We start from the raw sequence: 22,655 nt of genomic DNA, 5'->3' as shown, positions 1-22,655 counted from the left end.
TGTACCCCGCTTAGAAGTGACCAATCACCCCCGTCCAGCCTGTTCCCGCCAATGAATGTACTAATCATGTCTCAGAGTTGTTGTTCAATTTTCCCGAGCCTCATGATGATTTGTTCTGATGTATGCAAAGCCCCCCGCCCTTCCCAAAAAGTGTACTTAAGCTCTGCTTGACCATTGCTCTGGGCTCTGGGTTGCTCTATCTTTCTGAGTGAGCCTTGAGCCTCAGCATGCTGAATCAATAAATCCCCTTTTGCCAATTGCATGAAGCCAGTCTCTTGTGTGGTCTCTTCCTCCGACGTTTCACCGGACCCTTACACTTCTACCCAATCAAAAAAATTTGGTTTTTTTTTTCAGCTGGGCGCAGTGGTGCATGCTTGTAATCCCAGCAATTGGGGAAGCTGAGGCAGGAGGACTGCAAGTTCAAAGCCAGCCTCAGCAATGCCAAGGCACTAAGCAACTCAGTGAGACCCTGTCTCTAAATAAAATACAAAAAAGGGCTGGGGATGTGGCCTAGTGGTCGAATGCCCCTGAGTTCAATCCCTGGTACCAAAAAAATTTTTTTAAAAGAAGTTTTTTTTGTTTGTTTGTTTGTTTTTAATGTATGGAATTCTTTTAAAAACCTGCAAAATATGCTATTGCAAAATATGCTATTTCAAAGAAGTACTGAAAATATTAATGTTAACAAACAATGCTTGAAGATTACTTGCTTTTATCCCATGAACATGAACACTTATAGCTATGATTTTAGGGTATAAAAATAGTCAGAGGAGAGGGTGTGGTGGTGCACGCTGTAATCCCAGGGGCTAGGAAGGCTGAAACAGGTGGATCGCAAGTTCAAAGCCAGCCCCAGCAACAGTGAGGCACTAAGCAACTCAGTGACAGCCTATCTCTAAATAAAATACAAGGGCTAGGGATATGGCTCAGTGGTTGAGTGCCTCAGAGTTCAATCACTGTACAAAAAAAAAAAGAAAAAAAACTTTATAGTCAGATGTTTAAGTGTGTGCCTATGGTCCCAAACACTCAGGAGGCTAAGGCAGCAGGATCATTTAAGCTCAGGAGTTCAAGACCAGCCTGGGCAACATAATGAGACTCTCATCTCAAATATAAATTTAAAAAATAAATAAAATAATAAATAAATAGCTAATATCTCTGATCAACTGAACCTTAGAAAAGATAAATATATAATTGTACCCAAAAATCACTGCTCATATTTCAATATTTAATAGCAAATTTAATAGTATATCATGATCATCCTCAGAGACTATCAAGACTTCCAGGATTTCTATCCTTAAAATTATTGAAGACCCACTGTCCTAGTGGTAGCTATATTGTCTCTTGAAAATTTTGAGGCTTCCATAACTGGCTCATTAGTATCTCTGAATTCAATCATTCTTTTGTAAAAGTTAGAAAAAAATAAGAAAAGTAGCTACAAACTTCACTAATTACTGGTATAATCTCTCTATTATGATGTGACCAAGCTTCTATCACAAGACTTTAAGACTATAAACTTAGTAATATAATAATTATAATGTTACTTTGAGAAACATTATCAGAAAATCTTTTTACAAAATATTCAGTTAAAAAGGTTTAGTTCTTTCATAGATTACCTGGCCTGCTGAATCAGGATGATTTCTCTTGATTTCATATTCCAGCCTATACTGAATGTAATCCAGATCAGAGTCAGCTTTCTGGAACTAGAAATTAGCACAGATCATTATTTTGTAAACCAAAAGACATATTAGTAAATATGATACTTCTTTTTTCTTTTCTCATCACATTTTTAAATATTTTAATAATATGTAATAAACATTCATTTTCAATGGTTAATTTTTTGCCCATCATGCTCCAGGCTCTAGGTTTGATCATCACCCAGCACTATCCAAAAAAAAAAAAAAAGGAACAAAATATGGAAATAAAAAGTATATAAAAATCTAGCCAGCTGCAGTGGCAGACCTATAATCCCAGCAACTCCAGAGGTTAAGTCAGGAGAATCACAAGTTCAAGGCCAAACTCAACTTAGTGATACCCCTCCCTTTTTGTTGTTGTTGTTTTGGTTTGGTTTTTTTGTACAACAGATTGAATCCAGGGGGCACTTACCTACTGAGCCACATCTGCAGAGCCCTATTTTATTTTTTACTTTGAGACAGGGTCTCACTAAATTGCTTAGAGTCTTGCAAAGTTGCTGAGGATGGCCTTAAACTTGAGATCCTAGAATTACAGGCATGTGCCATCGCACCTGGCAAGGTCTTGTCTTAAAAAGTAAAAAACGGTTGGAGATGTAGCTAAGTGGTAAAGTGCCCCTGGGTTTAATCCTCAGTATTCCTTCCCCAAACCCTTTATTCATAATAACCTGTTCTTTATTAAAAAAAAAAAAATTTAAAGTGGCTTGGGAGGCTGAGGCAGAAGAATTGAAATTCCAAAATCAGCTTGAACAATTTTAAATGACCCTAAGCAACTTAGTGAGAGCCTGTTTCAAAATAAAATATAAAAGTGCTGGGGATTTGGCTTAGTTGTTAAGCTCCCCTGGGTTCAATCCCCAGTACCAAAAAAAAAAAAAAAATTTAACTATCTAGGACTATGTGTGTGTTATTGAGGATCAAACACAGGCTTTCACACATGCTAGGCAAGAGATAAACTACTGAGCTATACCTACAGCCCTTCTAGAAATTTATTTTATTTTTTCCATTACTGGGGATTAAATCCATGGCCTCACAAATGCTAGGCAAGAGCTCTGCCATTGACCTATATTCCCAGCCCCTTGTTTTAAAATTTTATTATGTTTGCCAGCCATAGTGGTGCAAACCTGTAATTCCAGCAACTAAGGAGGCTGAGACATGAGGATAGGAAGTTCAAAGCCAGCCTCAGCACTTTAGTAAGGCCCTAAACAACTTAGCATAAAACATAAGGAGACTGGGGATGTGGCTAGTGGTTAAATACCCGTGGGTTCAATCTCTGGTACAAAAACAAAGTAAAATGAAATAAAATTTTATTATGAGACAGGGAGGGTCTCACTAAATTTACCTGGCCTGGCCTGAAATTGGGATCCTATAACCCTCCTTAGCAGGTTGGATTACAGGTGTTTACCCCTATACCTTGATAAGAACTGCTTAATTCCCTCCATCCCTGCTGGGAACTGAATTTCAGAGAGCCCCCCCCCCCCGCCCCTATTTTTTATTTTTTTTGGACAGGCTCTCCCTAAACTGCTGAGGCTGGCAATAAACTTGCAATCCCTGGAATCAGCCTCCCAAGTACTGGGATTACAGGCATGTGCCACCAAGTCCGGCTAATACTTAACACTTTGAAGTCACTACTCCATAAATCTTTCTTAGATTTAAATTAAGATACTAATAACTATTGTCATATATTAATCAAACAATGATCCAGTACTGCCTAGAGTCACTGACATTCTCATCAGTTATTGAGTATTTTTGTACCTCTGGCAGGAACTATGGTTAAGGTAAAACACAGAACAAATTTATATCAGGTGTAGTCACAGTTACCTTTATTACAAATAACCCATTAACAAAAGAGATACAGATGTGTACCACCAAAATTAGAGACCTTGAAGAGTCACAAAGTATTCAAGAAAAGATAACATTCTATATACAATAGTAGCAATACTATAGTAGCAATCTAAACAACCCCAATTTACTTAACTTGGGTATTAGCATATGCTCTGTAGTAAACCTCTAAGGGAGAAAAATGGAGACTACTGCCACAGACCATCATTAGTATATAAGGACTGAATTTGGGTGAAAATTTACATTTAAAAGTTCCAATACATATGGCTCAGTTGCACAGTGTGTGCTTAACATGCCTGAGGCCCTAGATTCAATTCCCAACACCCCCAACAAAAGAAGTCAATATTCAGAATACCAAGTAGTTACTGAAAATGATGATATACAAACAACAACTATCGGATATGGCCACTTTTTACTTTATATATTTCATAGCATTTGTAATAAAGTTATTACTTTTATAATCTTAAAAAAACATTAATTTCCTAAATGATAACAGACTGATTTGATACAGTACTATATTTATGAATTGTTAAATGCAAAAATAGCTATGAGAGGGCTGGGGCTATAATCAGTGATAGAGTGCTTGCCTCACACATGTGAGGCACTGGGTTCAATCCTCAGCACCACATAAAAATAAATAAAGGTATTGTGTCCATCTACAACTAAAAAAAAAAAATTTAATATGGTATAACCTCTTTTTGTAAACTATGTATATGTGTATAAATAGAGAAGTTGGGAAGGATATATATCAGAGTATTAAAAGTAGTTTGTTTCTTTGTTTGTTTGGTTCTTGGTACTGAAGATTGAACCCAGGGGTGCTTAACCACTGAACCACATCCCCAGCCCTTTTTATATTTCATTTAGAGGAAGGGTCTCCCTGAGTTGCTAAGTACCTCGATAAATTGCTGAGGCAGGTTTTGAACTCATGATCCTCCTGTCTCGGCCTCCCCAGCCGCAGGGATTACAAGTGTGTGCCACCATGCCAAACGAAAAGTAATTTATTTTTAAATATAGTATAATTGATAAATTAAGTTTTTGAAATTCTGCATATTTTTAAAGGATCTTAAATGTGTTGGCTTGAATTTGTCAGGAATAAAATCCACAGTCCTTAGAACTTACAGAAGGCAAAATGTAATTTCCTACAGCTTGGTCTCTCATTCCTAGCCCAAGCCTAAGAGACTGCATTCTACCTTCCCTGGAGTTAATTGTTAAACATTTACATGCAACCAACTGCTTTTCAAAGTTTTTATTTTTGTTGTTGTTGAGGGGTATTGCTGGCCTACAACATTTGGGCTAAAGCAAGCCTCTTGCTTCAGCTTCCTGAACTGGGACTATAAACACAGTCACACCTAGTTTCAAAAAAAATTTTTTAAATTTTCCATCTCCCCCCTTTTTTTCTTTTTAAGATGTAGATGGACACAATACCTTTATTTTATTTATTTATTTTTATGTGCTGCTGAGAATTGAACCCAGTGCCTCACACGTGCTAGGTAAATACAGTACCACTGAACTACAACCCCAGTCCTTCCATCCCTTTTAAGTAATCTGCCCATATTTCTATTTAGAAAATATTTCAGAGAACAAAGAATTTAAATAGACTTTAAAATATAGAAAGCTCATGCAGGGTGCAATGATGCATTCCTATAATCCCAGCGATTCAGGAGGCTGAGGCAGGAGGATAGAAAGTTCAAAGCCAGCCTCAGGAACTTAGCAAGGTCCAAAGCAACTTGGTGAGACCTTATCTCCAAATAAAAAATAAAAAGGGCTAGGGATGTGGTTCAGCCGTTAAGTAATCTTGAGTTCAATCCCTGGTACCAAGGGCGGGGAAAAGAAGCCCAATTTTTTTTTTTCTTTTAGAGAGAGAGTGAGAGAATTTTTTAATATTTATTTTTTTAGTTTTCAGTGGACACAACATCCCTGTTTGCATGTGGTGCTGAGGATAGAACCCAGGCCACATGCATGCAGGTGAGCACTTGAGCCACATCCCCAACCCAAGCCCAAATTTTTTAAAAAGAAATATGAATCAGCAATTCCACTTTCAGACATATATCCAAAAAAGAAAACAAGATCTTATAGAAATATTTATGTGCCTATTTTCATAGCAGCCTTATTCATAATAGCCAAAAGATAGAACCAAGCCAGGTGCACATCAAGGGATTAGTACATTTAAATATTGTCAAAATGGTAATTTTTGTTGTATTTTGCCATAATTAAAAAATAAAAAATTAAAGAGAGAAAAAAGCTTGAGAGTAAAATGTTATCCTCTGTGGGAAACTATATAGAATATTTTGTGATTACAAACAGGATAAGAATTTGCTTATTAGTGAAGTGGTCTGGGGGACAAAAAAGGAAAAAGGATTTCAATGCAATGTTGAGAGACAGAAAAACAATTTTAAGAACCCTCTGAGAGGCTGGGGTTGTAGCTTGATGGTAGAGTGCTTCCCTAGCACATGTGAGGCACTGGGTTAGATACTCAGCACATGAAAATAAATAAATAAAATAAAGGTATTGTCCATCTACAATTAAAAAATTTTTTAAAAATTTTAAAAAAAAGAGCCTCTGATTTGAACCTTCCATTTTACAAGTGAGGAAATAGGCTAAGTGACTTGTTTGTAATTCAGTTCTTATTACTCTGTTTTTATGTAATTAAACCAGTTATACATGATTAAAGCCAATAAAAGCCATATAGAAGTAGAAAAACTATAAATTCTTAACTTGAATTAAAATTAATCTGCTCGTTATAAAAAAATCAATTAAAAATTCTCTCTTGAAATAAAAATTAAAAAATAAAAATCCCCTCTGAACAAAATAAAATGGCACAGAAAAATAAAATGAATTGAAGTATTTGGTAGAAGTTCTAGTCCTGGTATCTTCAGCCAGCAGTGTAGCCTTAAGTGAGTATTCATTTCTCTAGGCCTGTCTCTCTTATTACATGAAAGAATTATTTCAGGTGGCTTTCAACACTTCAATTCTATTATTTCCTTATAATTACAAATAAACATGATTAACTTGTCAAAATGCTAAAACTTAGTAAAGCCAGGTGCAGTGGCACATACCTGTAATCCCAGCAGCTCAGGAGGCTAAGGCAGGAGGATTGTGAGTTCAAAGCCATCCTCAGCAAACCGTGAGGTGCTAAGCAACTCAGTAAGACCCCTGTCTCTAAATAAAATACAAAATAGGACTGGGAATGTGGTTGAGTGCCCCCAAGTTCAATCCCCAGCCACACACACACACACAAAAAATAAACTTTAAAGATAAATGTTGCCTTCTTCCAATAAATTCTGACGTTTAAGCCTCAGATTTTAATGCTTACAGTGAACTCTACCTCCTGTTTTCTTCCTGTTTAAGATGATTTTTGGTTCAGTTTCAGCTACACAGTTTCTGCAGCTTGCCTCATTGTTCTTCCCAAATACCAAAACCCTATAAGCAATATTGCACTGCTCAGAGCTATTTACACAGCAGAGACAATATTGATAGGGTTCTAGGATCTGGTGATAAACAGGAAATTTGGGGGTTACATGGTAGGAAATTTATAGACCAATTATGATCCCTAAAATATTTCTAAGCTTCACTTACAGCCCTCCTCATTACTAAGTAAGCCTTGTAGAAGCCTTGTAAAACAGTGAGGTTTCTGTATTTAATAACTTTTAGCTAATTAACTTTAGATACCGTTATTATTTTTAGGGGATTATATTTTTAAAGTAAAACTAATGCTTGTGTTTAAGCCCAAGACATTTGTATTTCAGAAACAATTACAGTTTTCTTCAAAATCAATAATAAAATAAATAAATAAATAAAGGCAAAGGTTATATATTGACCCTAAAGATGATTTTAAAAAATATTTAATTTAGGTGGAAAAATCTATGGAAATCATTGTCAAAGCACCCCAAGAATAATTAATTTTCTTTCTGCAGACTAGACATCTTTGGAAATAAACTGGGGCCATAAAGGATAGTCCACACAAATAGAAAAAGAAATAGTTTAAGAAATAACTGTTTTAGAAAATACACTACATATTTTTAAGCATATAAAATTGTTATCCTAGAGCCACGTGCAGGCCTGCAATCCTAGCAGCTAGGGAGGCGGAGGCAGGAGGATCACAAGTTCAAAGCCAGCCTCAGCAGTTTAGCAAGGTGCTAAGCAACTGGTCAGACCCTGTCTCTAATAAAATACAAAACAGAGCTAGGGATGTGGCTCAGTGGTCAAATGCCCCTGAGCTCAATTCCCAGTACCCCCCCCCCAAAAAAATATTGTTATCCTAGGTTTTAATATGACCAGTTTAAGGCTTTAAGTAACTAACACAATGTATAACATACTACTCAACTATTTTCAGCAAAAAGAAAAGAATTGCAGTTCTCAGTTTAAAAATACTTGCCTTTACCTGGAGCAATGGCACATACCTGTAATCCCAACAACTTAGAAGGCTAAGGCAGAAGGATCAGCAATTCGAGGCCAACCAACTTAATGAGGCCCTAAGCAACTTAGCAAGACCCTGCCTCAAAAAATAAAAAGGTCTGGGAATATAGATCAGTGGTATAGTGCCCCTAGGTTCAATCCCCAGTACCAAAAAATAAAAATATTTGCTTTTTAAAAACAAACCCACAGATTCCCATTTTAACAGCAGTGCTCTGCCAAAAAGGGATCAGTGCTCTTAAAGTTTAAAAGACATCCATTTGTGAGAGATTTGTCTCAACAGTATCAAACCACAAGGAAATAAAGGAAGAAAAAAAATTGTAGTCTTGCCCATTGTTTTCGGCTTAGAGAGAAAAGATATGTTCTGGATTCACCAAGTAGGCTTAGAAATGCATTTTTAATAGAAACATTGCTCACTGCCCCCCACCTTTTCTTTCTTTTTTTAAAAAAATATTTTATTTTTTAGCTATAGATAGACACAATATCTTTATTTTATTTTTATGTGGTGCTGAGGATTGAACCCAGGGCCTGGCACAGGTTAAGCAAGCACTCTATGGCTGAGCCACAACCCCAGCCCAGCCCCCAAACTTTTCTGTATAGGGGATTGAACCCAGTGTATTCCATCTGCTAAACAAGCACTCTACTGTTGAGCTACATCCCCAACACTTTTTTTTGAGACAGGTTCTTGCTCTGTTGCCCAGACTGGCCTTAAACTTGCAATCCTCCTGTCTCAATCTTCAGCGTCACTAGGATTATAGGTCACTTGTGTCACCTGATAGATAGAAACATTGTCTTGAGGAAGCATTCGGTATCTTAAACACTCCTTGAACTAGAGTGGCTATACCATTAATCAAAAATCTATTTTCTTATATGCTTTTCACTTGAATTCAGATTCAGAAACACCTTTATTTACTCTCATTTTACTTTGTTCAAGGCTCTGGTTTACCATTTTCTGTACTATATTATAATCTTTTGTTTGCCTGGGATAATATCACCACTTGATTTCAAATTTCTTACTGACAAGATCCCTTTTTACTTTATCCACTGAGCTATGCTCCCAGGTTCTGTATTCCTAGATTTTAGTGTATACCCAATTCAGTCTAATGCATAATGACAAAAGGGATGAAAGAACATTCATTTATTTGAAAAAACAAACAGTATAACCACCTTTTAAAAATCAGTTTTAAGGGCTGGAGTTCTACCTCAGTGATGAAGCACTTGCCTAGCATGTGTGAGGCACTGGATTTGATTCTCAGCAAAGCATATAAATAAATAAATACAGGTCTATCAACAAATGAAAAAATATATATTTTAAAAATCTGTTTTAAACCAAGTGTGGAAGCACATGCCTGTAATCCCAACAACCCAGGAAGTTGAAGCAGGAGGACTGCAAATCCAGGGGCAGTCTTAGCAATTTAGTGAGGCTCTAAGCAACTTAGTGAGATCCTGTCTCAAAATTAAAAATTAAAAAGTGCTGAGATAAACAGCAACATGCACTAGCACCAGACTACAGACATGTTATATCAGGCAAAAGGCTGCCAAAGGGGAAAAAGTTTTATATTTTTCAGTTCTTCATCTCAAGGTTTTACTTAACTATTGTTAGTGTATATAAAGGCTAGTCTTTTCAATTGAAGTAATCTACTTTTTTAAAGGATGTAGCTCAGTGGTAAAGCATCCAGTACCAAAAAAAAAAAAAAAAAATGAAAACCTGTTTTAAGAGTCCAGAGGTGTGGCTCAGCAGTAGATTGCTTGCCTTGCACATGTGAGGCCCTGGGTTTGATCCCTAGCACCACAAAAAAATTAAATTAAATTAAAAAATAAAAATAAACCTACCCTGTTTTAACTGGAATTTATTCCAAGTTCCCAACAAGAGCCACCTATAACATCTACACAAACAAAATTGACTTTTGCCTTTTTCTACTAGAGTGTTTTAACTATTATCCACTTTCTTCCAACAGAACAAATGCATATCTAAACTTGTCTGAAATAGATAAACAGCAATATGCACTAGAACCAAGTTACAGACATGTTATATCAGGCAAAAGACAGCCAAAGGGGAAGAAGATGGGCAGAAATTTTATTTTTTTCAGTTCTTTGTCTCAAGGCTTTACTTAACTATTGCTAAGGTATATAAAGGCTGGTTTTTTCAAATGAAGTAAGCTACTTCTTTAAAGCTTTCAGGATTTAATTTATTTGTTTACTTGTGCTATGAATACATACAGGGACATATTTTTCACAATATACTGAATGAACCTGGTTTAGTAAAATAGATAAACGTACAGAAAATTGTAATATACATTACAACATAGTCTTAACAGTCGTAAAAATGTGGTTTTCTTCTCTTTTTGCTTACCTGTCTTCTAATTTTACTATAAAAAATATGTAAACGTGTATAATAACTAAAGCAATTGTATTTTGGGTAGATAGGGCCTCACTAAGTTGCTGAGGCTTCACTAAGATGCTGAGGCTGGCTTTGAATGAGATTCTCCTGCTTCAGCCTTTTGAGCCGCTAAAATTACACACCTGTGCCACCCTGCCCAGACAAAAGCAATTTTTTTTTTTAATGAAGTATAAGGCATTCTATACCAAGTCATACTTCACTTAAAGATCATTGGGGTGTAAGCAGGGCTATCACTCAGTGAGAGAGCTTTTGCCTAGCATGTGCAAGTTCATGGGCTCAATCAGTAACATTAGGGGGAAAAAAGATCACTGGGGTTTTCCAAAGCCTATAAAATTAACTCCAATTTAGTATGATTCTTCCCAAGATGATATTAAAATTCTCTCTCGGAGCTGGAGAGGTGGCTCAGTGGTAGAGTGCTCACCCAGCATGCATGAGGCACTGGGTTCCATCCTGGGCACCATATTAAAAAAAAAAAAAAACTAATGAATCCACCTAAAACTAAAGATACATAAATAAATAGATAGATAGATAAATAAAAATTCTCTCTTTCTCCACTAAAGCTTCACACTTCACACCTCAGTCACACTAATTTTACTGTCTCAAATATGTCAGCCTGTTTATTTTTTGTTTTTCATTTTAGTTTGGTTTCATCATGGGAACTGAACCCAGGGGGACTTTACCACCAAGCTATGTTCCCAGCACTTTTAAATTTTTTATTTTGAGAGAGGGTTTCACTAAATTGCTTAAGGATCTTGTTATAGCTGAAGCTGGCTTTGAACTTGATATCTTCCTGCCTCATTCTCCCATGTTGCTGGGATTATAGGTATGTAGCACAGCCCCAGCCCAAGGTGGTTTTATAAATCACTAATCTCTAATAGTTTCTGACAGGCAGTATATTCTCAAATATTATGTTGCTGTTACACAGAATGTTTTAAAACACATAATATGGGGCTGGGGATGTGGCTCAAGCGGTAGCGCGCTCGCCTGGCATGCGTGCGGCCCGGGTTCGATCCTCCAGCACCACATACAAACAAAGATGTTGTGTCCGCCAATAACAAATAAATAAATAAATATTTTTTAAAAAATAAAAAAAAAACACATAATATATTGTGTAATATATGTGTATATATAAAATGCTCATAACTCATGATAATCTCATATTCAGTGTATAAAGTTAGAATATATGCCAAATATGACAAATAGCTACATTCCTAAATTGCAGAATCCAGTTGAAACTGGTGCACACACTTGAAACAACAATGTAGTTTTTTGTTTGTTTTGTTTTTATGCTGGAGAATGAACCAAAAGGAAAGAGAAGCTTTACCACTGAGCACATTCCCAACCCTTTTTACTTTTTGTCATTTTGAGATAGGGTCTTGCTAGTAAATTGCTGAGGCTATTCTTGAACTTGAAATCCTCCTGTCTCAACCTCCCAAACAACTTGGATAACAGGAGTGTGCGCCACCACACCCAGCTAGAAAGACTTATTTTGACTCAGTTTCAGAGGCTTCAGTGAATGGTCACTTCGGCCTATTGCTTTGGGCCTGTGGCTGCAGAGTATAACAGGGTGGAAGCACAAGGCAAAGGAGGCCTGTTCACCTCCTGGTGGCTAGGAAGCAAAGAGAGAGGGAGGAGGGGTCCAAATTTTCCTTTCAAATGCAATCCCCCCAATGACCTAACTTCTTCCAAATAGGTTTCACCACTAAAAGGTTCCACCACACCTCCCAATAGCACCACATGCTGGGGACCAAGTTGTTTCCACATAAGCCTTTAGGGGATATTTCAGATCCAAACTAAAGCAAACTACAAATCCCTGTTAACCACTGGCAATTTTATCTATCTGTATATATTTTTCTGGTGAGACAGAGCTCCTCTAAGAATCCTCAGCTTAAAGAAGAGAATATATATTAAAAACTAGGCTCTAAAAGAAATCAGAAACCTTAGCAAAAATTGAGATTGTTTCGGTTATTTATAAAATAAGAACAAAAATACTGAACTCAAAGAAGCCAGGGTTAACTTATTCAAACTAAAAGTGTTATATATTAAGATAAATTAGAAGTATAATCTTTTTTTATATGTGGTGCTAGGAACTGAACTCAGAACCTCCAACATGCTAGGCCAGCCAGCATTCTACCACTGAGCTACATCCTCAGCCTTTTGTGAGACAGGATCTAGCTAAGTTGCCAGGACTGGCCTAGAACTTTAAATTCACCTCACCCAGCTTCCAGAGGAGCTGGGATTACAGGTGTAATCACTCTCAGTTCCCACTTCACATTAAATGAGCTCATAACATATGGCCTTTCCTACTCTATTTCTAAAATTGAAGACGTATTCACACCAAAATATAATTTTAAGGCAGGAAAAAAAATCTTTCCCTCCTTTCAATGATAAATTTTTATCCAAAACCTTCATAATTATACAGGTTCTGAACAGAAAGCTCAATGATACCTTAAAGAAATGTAATGTAAAAAGTAAACATCACAAGATAAAAATGTATGAATTGGACTTCATTAAAAAATTTTAAAGGAGGGGCTGGGGCTGTAGCTCAGAGGCAGAGCGCTTGCTTAGCATGTGTGAGGCACTGAGTTTGATCCTTAGCACCACATAAAAATAAACAAATACTATAAAGTCATGCTGTCCATCTACAACTACAAAAAATTTTTTTTAATTTTTAAACGAGAAGGCAATTAATAGACTTGAAAGAAAAATGACTCTTCTGATGAAATAAAAAAGCAACACAATTTGAAAAAAGGCAAGATTTTAAGATACTTCACTAAACAAGATATACCAATTATAAATAAACCCATGAAAAGATGCTACCCAGCAATCCCATTCCTCAGTATTTATACAAAAGAAATGAATACATGCCCCAAAACTTGTATACTTCAATGCTCATGGCCATTTCATTCATAACAGTCAAAACATGGAGACCAAAAGTCCAAAATCTGGAGAACAGATAAACAATTTGTCATATTCTGTACAATGGAATACTACTCAGTAATAAAAATTATTTAGCCACTAATAATTAACAATGACAGGGATAAATCTCAAAAACATTACAGTAGGTATAAGAAGCCAAACACAAAAGGCTATATATTGTATAATTCCATTTGTATGAAATTCTAGAAAAGCTATAGGTCAATGGTTGCCAGGGAGTTTGCTAGGAAGAGGCTAACTACAAAGGGGCACAAAGAAACCTTTTTTAAGGTGATGGAAATCTATATCCTGGCTATGCTGTTCATTACATGACTGTACCCATTTGCCAAAACTCATGAAATTATACACTTAAAATTGGTGAGTTTTATTCTGTGTAAATTGTATCTCAATAAAATTCACTATAAAAAGTGATGAATTCACAGTTTTTATCTCATCAACACAAAAATGAACTTTAATTCAAGCATTTTTAAATTTTAAATCTAAGCATTTCCTACATAATACAAAATCAACATTAAGACCTGAGGCAAGTTACCACAGTAAATATACAGCAGAGATTGTTTTCATCTCTTACTAATTAGTGATAAAACTCAATTAAATAAAAACTAAGATTTGTCCAAACCTACCCAAATCTATTAAAGAAAGAAGCAAATTACAAAGTACACTCATTTAGACAAGCCATAACAAGTTTAGATATAAGAAGTGTTTTCTCAATGTGTTTCATTATGCAGTGTAGTAGTGAGTTTTTAATATTAGGTAAAAAGTTTTTATCAAATTATGATTTTCTAAAAAGATATACTTCTTGTTTATAATAATTATACAGTTTTTAGCAACAAAGTTTGTAGTCAATTATTTATAAACACTGAAGAAAGAAGTAAGGCAAGAATGAAAATTCTGAAGAGCACTCTGCTTTCAGATGCTTTGACAATACTATTGCACTGCTAGCTGTCAAGTACAGTAGTGCAATAAAGTCAGAGCATTCGTAAGCAGTAATAAGTAGGAAAGGAACATAAACGAATCTTGAGTTGAAGCTTCAGTGTGAAAAGAATTTGAAGTTGGATTGCCACTTTGGTCAGAAGACATCAAAACATAAAGACATTTATATCAATGTGATATTGGTTTTTGATGACTAATCAACCATTAACATTCGAATAGAAACATGCAGAGATGTAAAGGAATTTTTAAAATATCTTGAGTCTTGGTAGTAATTAACAAGTATATTAGTAATACCTCAAAATTGGTATTAACAAAACCAATTAGAAGTACTAAGTCACAGTTGTGATAAAGTTTCCTGGTCTCTGATGAGACAGTTTGTTGGTTAGCTCCTTTTCCAAAGCAAAATGACTGATTGATTACCTGCCATATAAAACAAGCCCTTTGAATAAGAATGTTACAGAAAATAAACGAAAAATAATAAATGTATAAAATCTCTATATACCCAATCTATTACTCTGGATTCTAAACTATAACACAAAACACACACAAAAAAAAACTATAACACAAAACACACACACATACACACAAAGCATTTTGTAAGGCATGACAGTGCATGCCTGTAATTCCAGTGACTCCCTGACGCTGAGACAGGAAGATCACAAGTTTGAGGCCAGCCTCAGGGAAACCCTATCTCAAAAATAAAAAGGACTGGGGATGTACTCAGTGTTGTAAAGTGCCCCTGGGTTTAATCCTCAGTACCAAAAATAAAAGTACTTATCATTATAGCTTTTTATTTCAAGAGTTTACTGAGGACTATGATAACAAAGAAAGACACTGCCAGATAATCAATGTGAGCTAAACATGACAATATTATCTCAACCTAATTGAATTTTATGGAAGGAGGTTTTAAATATAAACCTTAAATATAAAAGGAAAGCAAATTCATTTCTTGTTAACTTTAAAATATCAAAATGAAAATAATGGAGAAAGAGGCCTGAGATGTAAACAATAAATTTCCTTAAAAAACAAATGTAAACTTAGAAACAGAAATCATAGTTGGGCATGGTTGCACATGCCTAATCCCTGCTACTTAGGAAGAGAAGGGAGAAGGATCCAAATTTCAGGCCAGCCTGGACAATTTAGCAACATCCCATCCCCAAAAAATAACAAGGCAGGTAGATGTCACTTCTTAGTGGTAGAAAGGACCTAGCTTCAATCCCTAGGGACTCTGGGGGTTTGTGAGGATTAGTAAGAGTATCACAGTATCACATTACACTTTTGTGTACAATCACTAGTAGAACCACAAAAGGAGGGCCTTCCACAAATATCATTCAATCAATAAGTAAAGGGAAAATAATTAGAGAACACGGATTACCCTACAATGAGGTTATTCCTCCTTTAGTAATGTTGACTGATGCAAAAATACTTTTCTCTTATTTTCACCAACCTTCCTTTAAATGGTCCAGTTCAGCTACTTAGGTGGATCAAGCCCACCAAGAAATGGACTCAAATTTGGGACAGCGGGAACATAAAGAGTCTTGGCCTCAAATCCTGGGCCACAAAATTCAAATGTGAGAATATTTAACTCTTGTTAATCAAGCGTCATGTTTTAAAGACAAGTGTTTATAAAGACAAGTGTTTAGTATTCTGAACTGTAAGTTAATACAAAAAAATAGAAAAAATATTAAATTAAGAGGATCAGGCTATCTGTTTACAAAACTGAGATAACTTTTTCAAAGTTAAACACAATGCATTCTCTTTTCACCTACTAAATATTCCATACTGGTCCCCTGGCAATTCTTTATTTAAGTAATGTAAGACAAACAAACAAAAACCCAGAAGATTGTACCAGAAATCATTTACCTTTAGAATCTTAGAAACTACTCTGATTCTGGTTCATAGATAAAACATTTTTTAAAGGAATATGGCAAATCCGAAGATGAGATGCACCATCCTTTACTATCAAGTCAATACAAAATAGGAATATTAAAAATAATAAAAATTCCAATTCATTCTTAAACCCTAATAATTTTTTTTAAATATTTATTTTTTAGTTGTAGTTAGACACAATACCTTTATTTGTTTTTATGTGATGCTGAGGATTGAACCCAGGGCCTCGCGGTTGCTAGGCAAGCGCACTACCACTGAGCCACAACGCCAGCCCATACACCCTAATAATTATGAAAACAAACCAATAACTTGAAAAAAATGCTACCACTAATTTACTTTTAAGAAATTTAAGGGGGCGGGGGGGGGGGAGAAACTCTGCTTTCTAGTCTTCCTCTCATCAAAAGGAAGTTTAAAAGCTATCTCATAATTAAACATCTAAAAGTTTAAAAGTTGGCTGCCTTATAACTTTCTAAAACCTCCATTTTCCAAAATGTTTCTTGCTTTTCCCTTAAAATAGAATATGTTCATTCTAACAAAAAAAAAGAAGAAGAAGAAGTAGTCTTTTAAGAATATTGATGCTGGGCTGGGGATGTGGCTCAAGAGGTAGCGTGCTCGCCTGGCATGCGTGCGGCCCGGTTCGATCCTCAGCACCACATACAAAGATATTGTGTCCGCCGAAAACTAAAAAATAAATATTAAAAAAAAAATTCTCTCTCTGTCTGTCTCTCTCACTCTCTCTAAAAAAAAAAAAATTAAAGAATATTGATGCTATTGCAAAAGCTAGAAAAAGCATAAAAATTAAACAGCCAATAGGCTGCATGGGCATATATATAAAAACAATTAGCATCAGGCAGCATATAACAACTAAGCAGAAATATCTGAATCTGCAGACAGGAATTTAAAATGGGGGAGTGGGAAAAGACAGTCTTAATTTTTATGCCTGTTGATAGAAGTAAACTCCGATCCTTGACATTTCGTGTATTAAAAAAAAAAAAAAACAATAAAAATAAAAAATAAAAACAAAACCAAACAAATATTCATTATTGCAGGTTTGGAAAATTGCAGAAAGAAAATTCGTCTTCCCTCCCATGTCTCCCTCCATTCTGTTTCCATACCCACACTCCCTCCACATAGAAAATTTGGACACAAATGTTAAAGTAATTGAAAGCCTTGCAATTAAATATAAATAAAGCCAGTGCTTCAATTCCTTAACAAATCAAATGAAAATAATAAGATAAATCAAGGCCTAACATTTTCTGGGGTGGGAATGGGGGGGGGGGGTAGTACACACTATCATCCAGGATCACCACAGGTCCTTACAAAAGCAGAAGTTAAAGAACTAATATTCATCTTGGAAAGAGCAGTGTGGGCACACAGATATACCTAAGCAATAACGCCAGGGAATGGCGGGAAGGAGGAGAAACAGATTGAAGCTGGAGAAGAAAGAAGTTTTTTTTTTTTTTTTACTTTTTAAAAATTGATCTTGTTATTTTCTTTAAAAAATAAAAACAACAGGAACTCAAAGATGGGTACTTCCTCAAAGTTCCATATTTTTAAAGAAGCCAACCCAATCTGAAAATACCGATAATGCAAGAAGAAAATAAAGAGTGAAGGCAGAGCCAAGAAAAAAGCGCGGGCTATCAAGCTGGTAGACTAAGGATGGGAGGGAGGGAATTAAGGGGACAAGAGAGGATAAGGGCTAACCCCATAAAGAAAACAAGGGTAGCCCTTCAGCTTGGCACCCTCCAGCAGGCCACACACAACAGCAACAAGGGGAGTGCTTTCTAGTTCTTCGCCCCCGCCCTCTACTTTCACAGATGAATGAAAATGGGCAACTCGTGAACAAGGTGCCCTCCCATTTCCAATATCCCCGGCTCTCGAGGAAACGAGCCTATAGTTCAGATCCCCATAGCTCCGACGGCTCGCTCACCCAAAGCTTGCATCCTCCGGGCCAAACACAAACGAGTCTAGGGGACTCCCTTGGCCGCTAGGAAGTTGTAGCGCACGTTTTGCATCCTTTCTCAGACTTTCTCAGCCCGCCTTCGAAAACATGAATGGTTCGTTTCTCCCCGCGCCCCCTGCCCCGGCTTACTTCTCACCCCACATCCCCCTTTCTAGGGGTGTGAACGACCTCCTCCCGTCTTGGGGCGTTGATAGACCCTTCCAGTCGTGTGTGTGTGTGTGTGTGTGTGTGTGTGTAAATACATAAAACGCTGTTTCCATCAGGTACAGCTCCTTTAGGGATAGAAAAGTAAAGCAAGAAACAAGGAATTCCAAAGGCCCCACACCCTCAGCATCTCCCGCCATTTCCCTCACGAATTTCCCGGATGTACCCCTTCGCCCGCGGCGGTTGGGAGACCAGGCGGTGGCGGCTCCCTTTGGTGCAGGAGGAGGGAACTCCAATTTGGTCCAGCCTCCGCTGCCCAGAGTTTCCCGCAACTCCACATTGCTCCCCACCTTCTAGGCCACTGGAGAAAAATTAATTACCCAGTAGGTGTCCTTCACTTTGCACTCACCATCAGTTCGAGCTTATCGACCTCCGCCTCCATGTTGAATAGTTGACATTCCTCAGACCGCGGCGGCGCTTAAGCTGCAAGCCGTACTAGCACTGACGGTCTCTATTGGACAGCTGTCACTCAATGTTTCGCACTCATTGGCTCCTCTGTTTTACCGGCGCCCGCCCATTGGCAACTGGGTGCCGCCCCTCCATATGAAACACATTTTCCTGTTGGGTAAAGACACAAAACGCCGCAGGAGGATTGGCTGCAGCATATATATTTTTTTCCATTGGCTACCCTATCTCTCTACTTTCAATTTCATAATTAGGGCTCAGCAGAGAAGAGCTTTCGATTGGTGAAATCAGAAGAAGAACCAACCAATTACACGGAAGCTTCCACCGACAGCATAGGGGACGCGACACACCCTCTTTCCTCTCCCGCCTTCTCCTTATTCATACTAAAAGCGCCTCATGCCCGATTGGTCGGAGAGTAATTCTATCTCAGCCAATCATAAGCCAGGCTGTGTTCCTACGCTACCAGGAAAGCGAATCGTGGGGAAGCCACGTCTACGATTGGTCCCTCCGTGACGAGGATTTAATTTTGAATTTTTCTTTATGGCGTGGAAGAAGCCACTGCCCGGACTCCATCTAATCCCCAGGCTCTTAGACTAGTAAGTGCAGGGACAATTCTTTCTGTGTTACCTGGGCTCGAATCTTCCGTAATTGGACCTGTCGCTGCTTGTGTTTTTATGGGTAAAGGAGGAGGGGACTGGCTGGAGTAGGAAGGGAGAAGCAGAAAAGGGGAGATTTGCGGCTTGGGAAGAGGTTCTCGGCTTGGCTCCATCCGAACCGTACTTCTATTAACACTCTGGAAAATATGTTTTGGAATGAAGCATCTGACTTCCTTTTGCTCGTTCCTTTATATCTTTGCTACTCAAAACGGGTTCACGGGCCAGCGAAATTGACATGATTTGGCCCCCTATTAGAAACGCAAAGGGCTCCACCCATACTTTCTGAGTTAGAATATGAATTGCAATAAGATCCACGATCACCCCCGTGATTCCTATATACATTCAAGTTTGAGAAGGTATATTTCTTGGCTAAAGAGTATTCCAATGTTCCTCTCTACACTCTTATTTTTTATTTTGGCGGGGCGGGGGGGGGGGTAACCAGGGATTGAATTCAGGGGCACTCGACCACTGAACCACATCCCCAGCCCTATTTTGTATTTTATTAGAGACATGATCTCACTGAATTGCTTAGCGCTGGCTTTGAACTCGCGATTCTCCTGCCTCCCCCACCCAAGCGGCTGGGGTTACAGGAGTACGACACTGCGCCGGGCCCCTTGATACACTCTTAATGCTATCGAACATTCTGTGTCAATTTTAAGTGTGCGCTTATTACTATATGCCAAATACCGTGCTGAAGGAGATTAGAGTCCTGTGATCTCTCTCGAGAAACCAGACAGAAATTTAAAAAGCAATGCTACATAACATAAAACGTAAAATCAATATCAGTAAGTGTCAAAAATAGTGCTGTGGTTTTCAAGATGAACTAATCGAACTGGTAATAGAAACTAAATCTTCTGAAGACCATTAATGAGGGGTAAGAGGCCTCCATAAAAATAAGAACATGGTTATGAAATGTAACTGTGATTTCCGTTGCTGCCACAACCTTGGACATGCTCCATGACCAAAGAACTTTTTATATCACCTGATGGAATTTTAACAGGAGCAGCATTGCCTGCCAACTCCTAGAGACGATTGTAAAGGTGTATATAAAGTCTTATAGGACTGGGGTTGTGGCTCAGCAGTAGAGAGCTTGCCTAGCATATGCAAGGCGCTGGGCTCAATCCTCATCACCACATACAAATAAATAAATAAAGGTATCGTGTCCAACTACAACTAAAAAATTTTAAAAATAATAATACAGTGCTATAAAAGCACAAAAGCAATAACTTTTCAACCACTATAAATTTATAAGAACAGAAACTATTTTGATCTTACACATGATTGTATGACAGCACCTAGCAGAATATCTGATGGAGGGCTGGGGATGTGGCTCAAGCGGTAGCGCGCTCGCCTGCACCACATACAAAGATGTTGTATCCGCCAAAAACTAAAAAATAAATATAAAAATTAAAAAAAAGAATATCTGATGGATTTTGTTTTAATTTTTAATTGTTTGGTACTGGAGATTTAACTTAGGTGTGCTTTACCATTGAGTCACATCCTCAGTCCTTTTTATTTAATTTTTTTAGAGACAGATTCTCAGTAAGTTGCTGAGGCTGGGTTTGAACTGGTAATCTTCCTGCCTCAACCTCCTGAGTTGTTAAGATTATAGGTGTGTGCCACCGTGCCTGGCTACCTGATGAATTTTCAACACTCAACTAATGTCTATAAGATAAAAGTAACAAAAGTTTTGAAAATTAGGTTTAAGAGGACTTAGAAAAGGATACCCCAAACAGGGGAAAGACTGGTTACATTATAGAGAGTATTTGGTGTTTAATAAACCTAAGTACAAACTAGTTGTCACTAGAAGAAATGAGGCTGCAGAGCACTAAGTTGTGAACAGCTTTGAAAGATGTGCTAAGGAATTTATATATATAATGTTGGCACAAAAGGACGGAGCCAGTCACAAACTTCACAGATCAGCAAAAGCCTTTATTCAGTAATGGAGTCACACCTCTAATGGGCCTACTTTCCTGGTGGAAAATGAGCCACTGGCCAAAGAGGGAATCCATACTTATATAGGTCACACTGAGAATTGACTTAACTCAGGAATTTGGGGTCTGTTTTACTGGGCGAGATGGCGGGGGCAGTTCTGGGGTCAGTGGTCAGTATTTTAGATTTGTCTTTACTGGGCCAGATGGAGGGTCTGGGATCAGTGGTCAGCATCTGGAAATGGATTTGTATGGGGAAGGATCAATGTTTTTGACCTCTTCCCACAGACTGTCCTTCCAGATTTGATAGATATCTCCTCCCCAAGGCCTGTCTTGTTACTGGGAAAGAATGTATTGGGAAAGGATCAATGTATTGCCTTCTTTTTCACTCCCTCTCCCCAGGCCACACTATTTTGAGTTTGTCATTTTCCATATCCATCATATATAATTTATATATAATATATTAATATATATATGACATTATATGTGTATATATATGTATATACACACACACACATATGTGTGTATGTTACTAAGGATCAAACCTATGACCTTCCACATGCTAAGCAAGCACCCTACTACTTAGCAATACCCCCAGTCCCTAGAATTGTTAAAGAAAGAAAATTTACAGTTATACTTGTTATAAAACACACTGAGGAAGACTTTTTTCAGGACCATTGCAATAGGTATAGGGACCACTGCAGTGGGATTCCCGCCACTGGGTGGGATTTTGTAGTGAGGAGAGAGAGATTAGGCTCAACTCCAAATATAATACAGGCAAATATAATTTATGGGCAAAGAACAAAGTCAATAGATGGAAAATTACTAAGAAGTAAGGGGGATTCTGCCTAAACAGATTAAGTAAGATTCATGCTAGACAGACCAGGGTGATCAGAGAAACCTAAGTAATGGAGGAAGATGAGGAACCTTATAATGTTTTGTTGTTTTTGGGGGGGGGTGAGGGTGGTAGTTCTTGCTAAACTGATTTGGCAGAGTTTTTTGCTAAAAGCTAAAACCAAATTTTGTAAGTACAAAGATGGGTTTAGGAGAAGCTTCAGGAGCCTGATCAAGCACAGAATCTTTGTCACAATCAATCCACCAAGTATAGCTAGAAAGTCCAGTTCCTTTCTAAAGTCTGTTTTCAGGACTGGGATGTAGCATGGGCAAGACTCTGAGTTTGATTCCCCAGCACCACCACCAGGGGAAGAAAAATTTTAAGTCTATTTTCATAATTTAAGTATTGGTAATATAGGAAAAAAGGGCAAGAGGCTGGTTCTATCCTTTTTGATCCCTAACAAAACATAAAGGTAAAGCAATGGGGAAGGGCTATGGAGAGGCAGATAGAATCCAATGAAATGAAAGGTGCCATGGAAATCTCAGATTATGGGGATCCCAACAGTG

At 37.5% G+C, this 22,655-nt stretch overlaps 1 protein-coding gene across 1 annotated transcript in view; it reads right to left on the bottom strand.

Moving 5' to 3' along the window:
• The window catches only part of Ska2 (spindle and kinetochore associated complex subunit 2), a 43,624-nt gene extending 24,932 nt beyond the window's left edge, over positions 1-18,692 (bottom strand). The window contains exons 1-2 of the mRNA XM_026407353.2: positions 18,612-18,692; positions 1,608-1,694 (exon numbers count right to left, since the gene is read on the bottom strand). Coding sequence (XP_026263138.2) covers positions 1,608-1,694; positions 18,612-18,644 — 120 coding nt within the window. The 5' untranslated portion in view covers positions 18,645-18,692. The remainder of the gene's footprint in view (positions 1-1,607; positions 1,695-18,611) is intronic.
• Positions 18,693-22,655: the final 3,963 nt, after the last annotated feature.

The sequence above is a fragment of the Urocitellus parryii genome, chromosome 7 (genome assembly GCF_045843805.1).
Source record: "Urocitellus parryii isolate mUroPar1 chromosome 7, mUroPar1.hap1, whole genome shotgun sequence".
Taxonomy (NCBI): domain Eukaryota; kingdom Metazoa; phylum Chordata; class Mammalia; order Rodentia; family Sciuridae; genus Urocitellus; species Urocitellus parryii.
The sequence above is the reverse complement of the archived record's forward strand: the minus strand, read 5'-3'. Positions and strand labels throughout refer to the sequence as shown.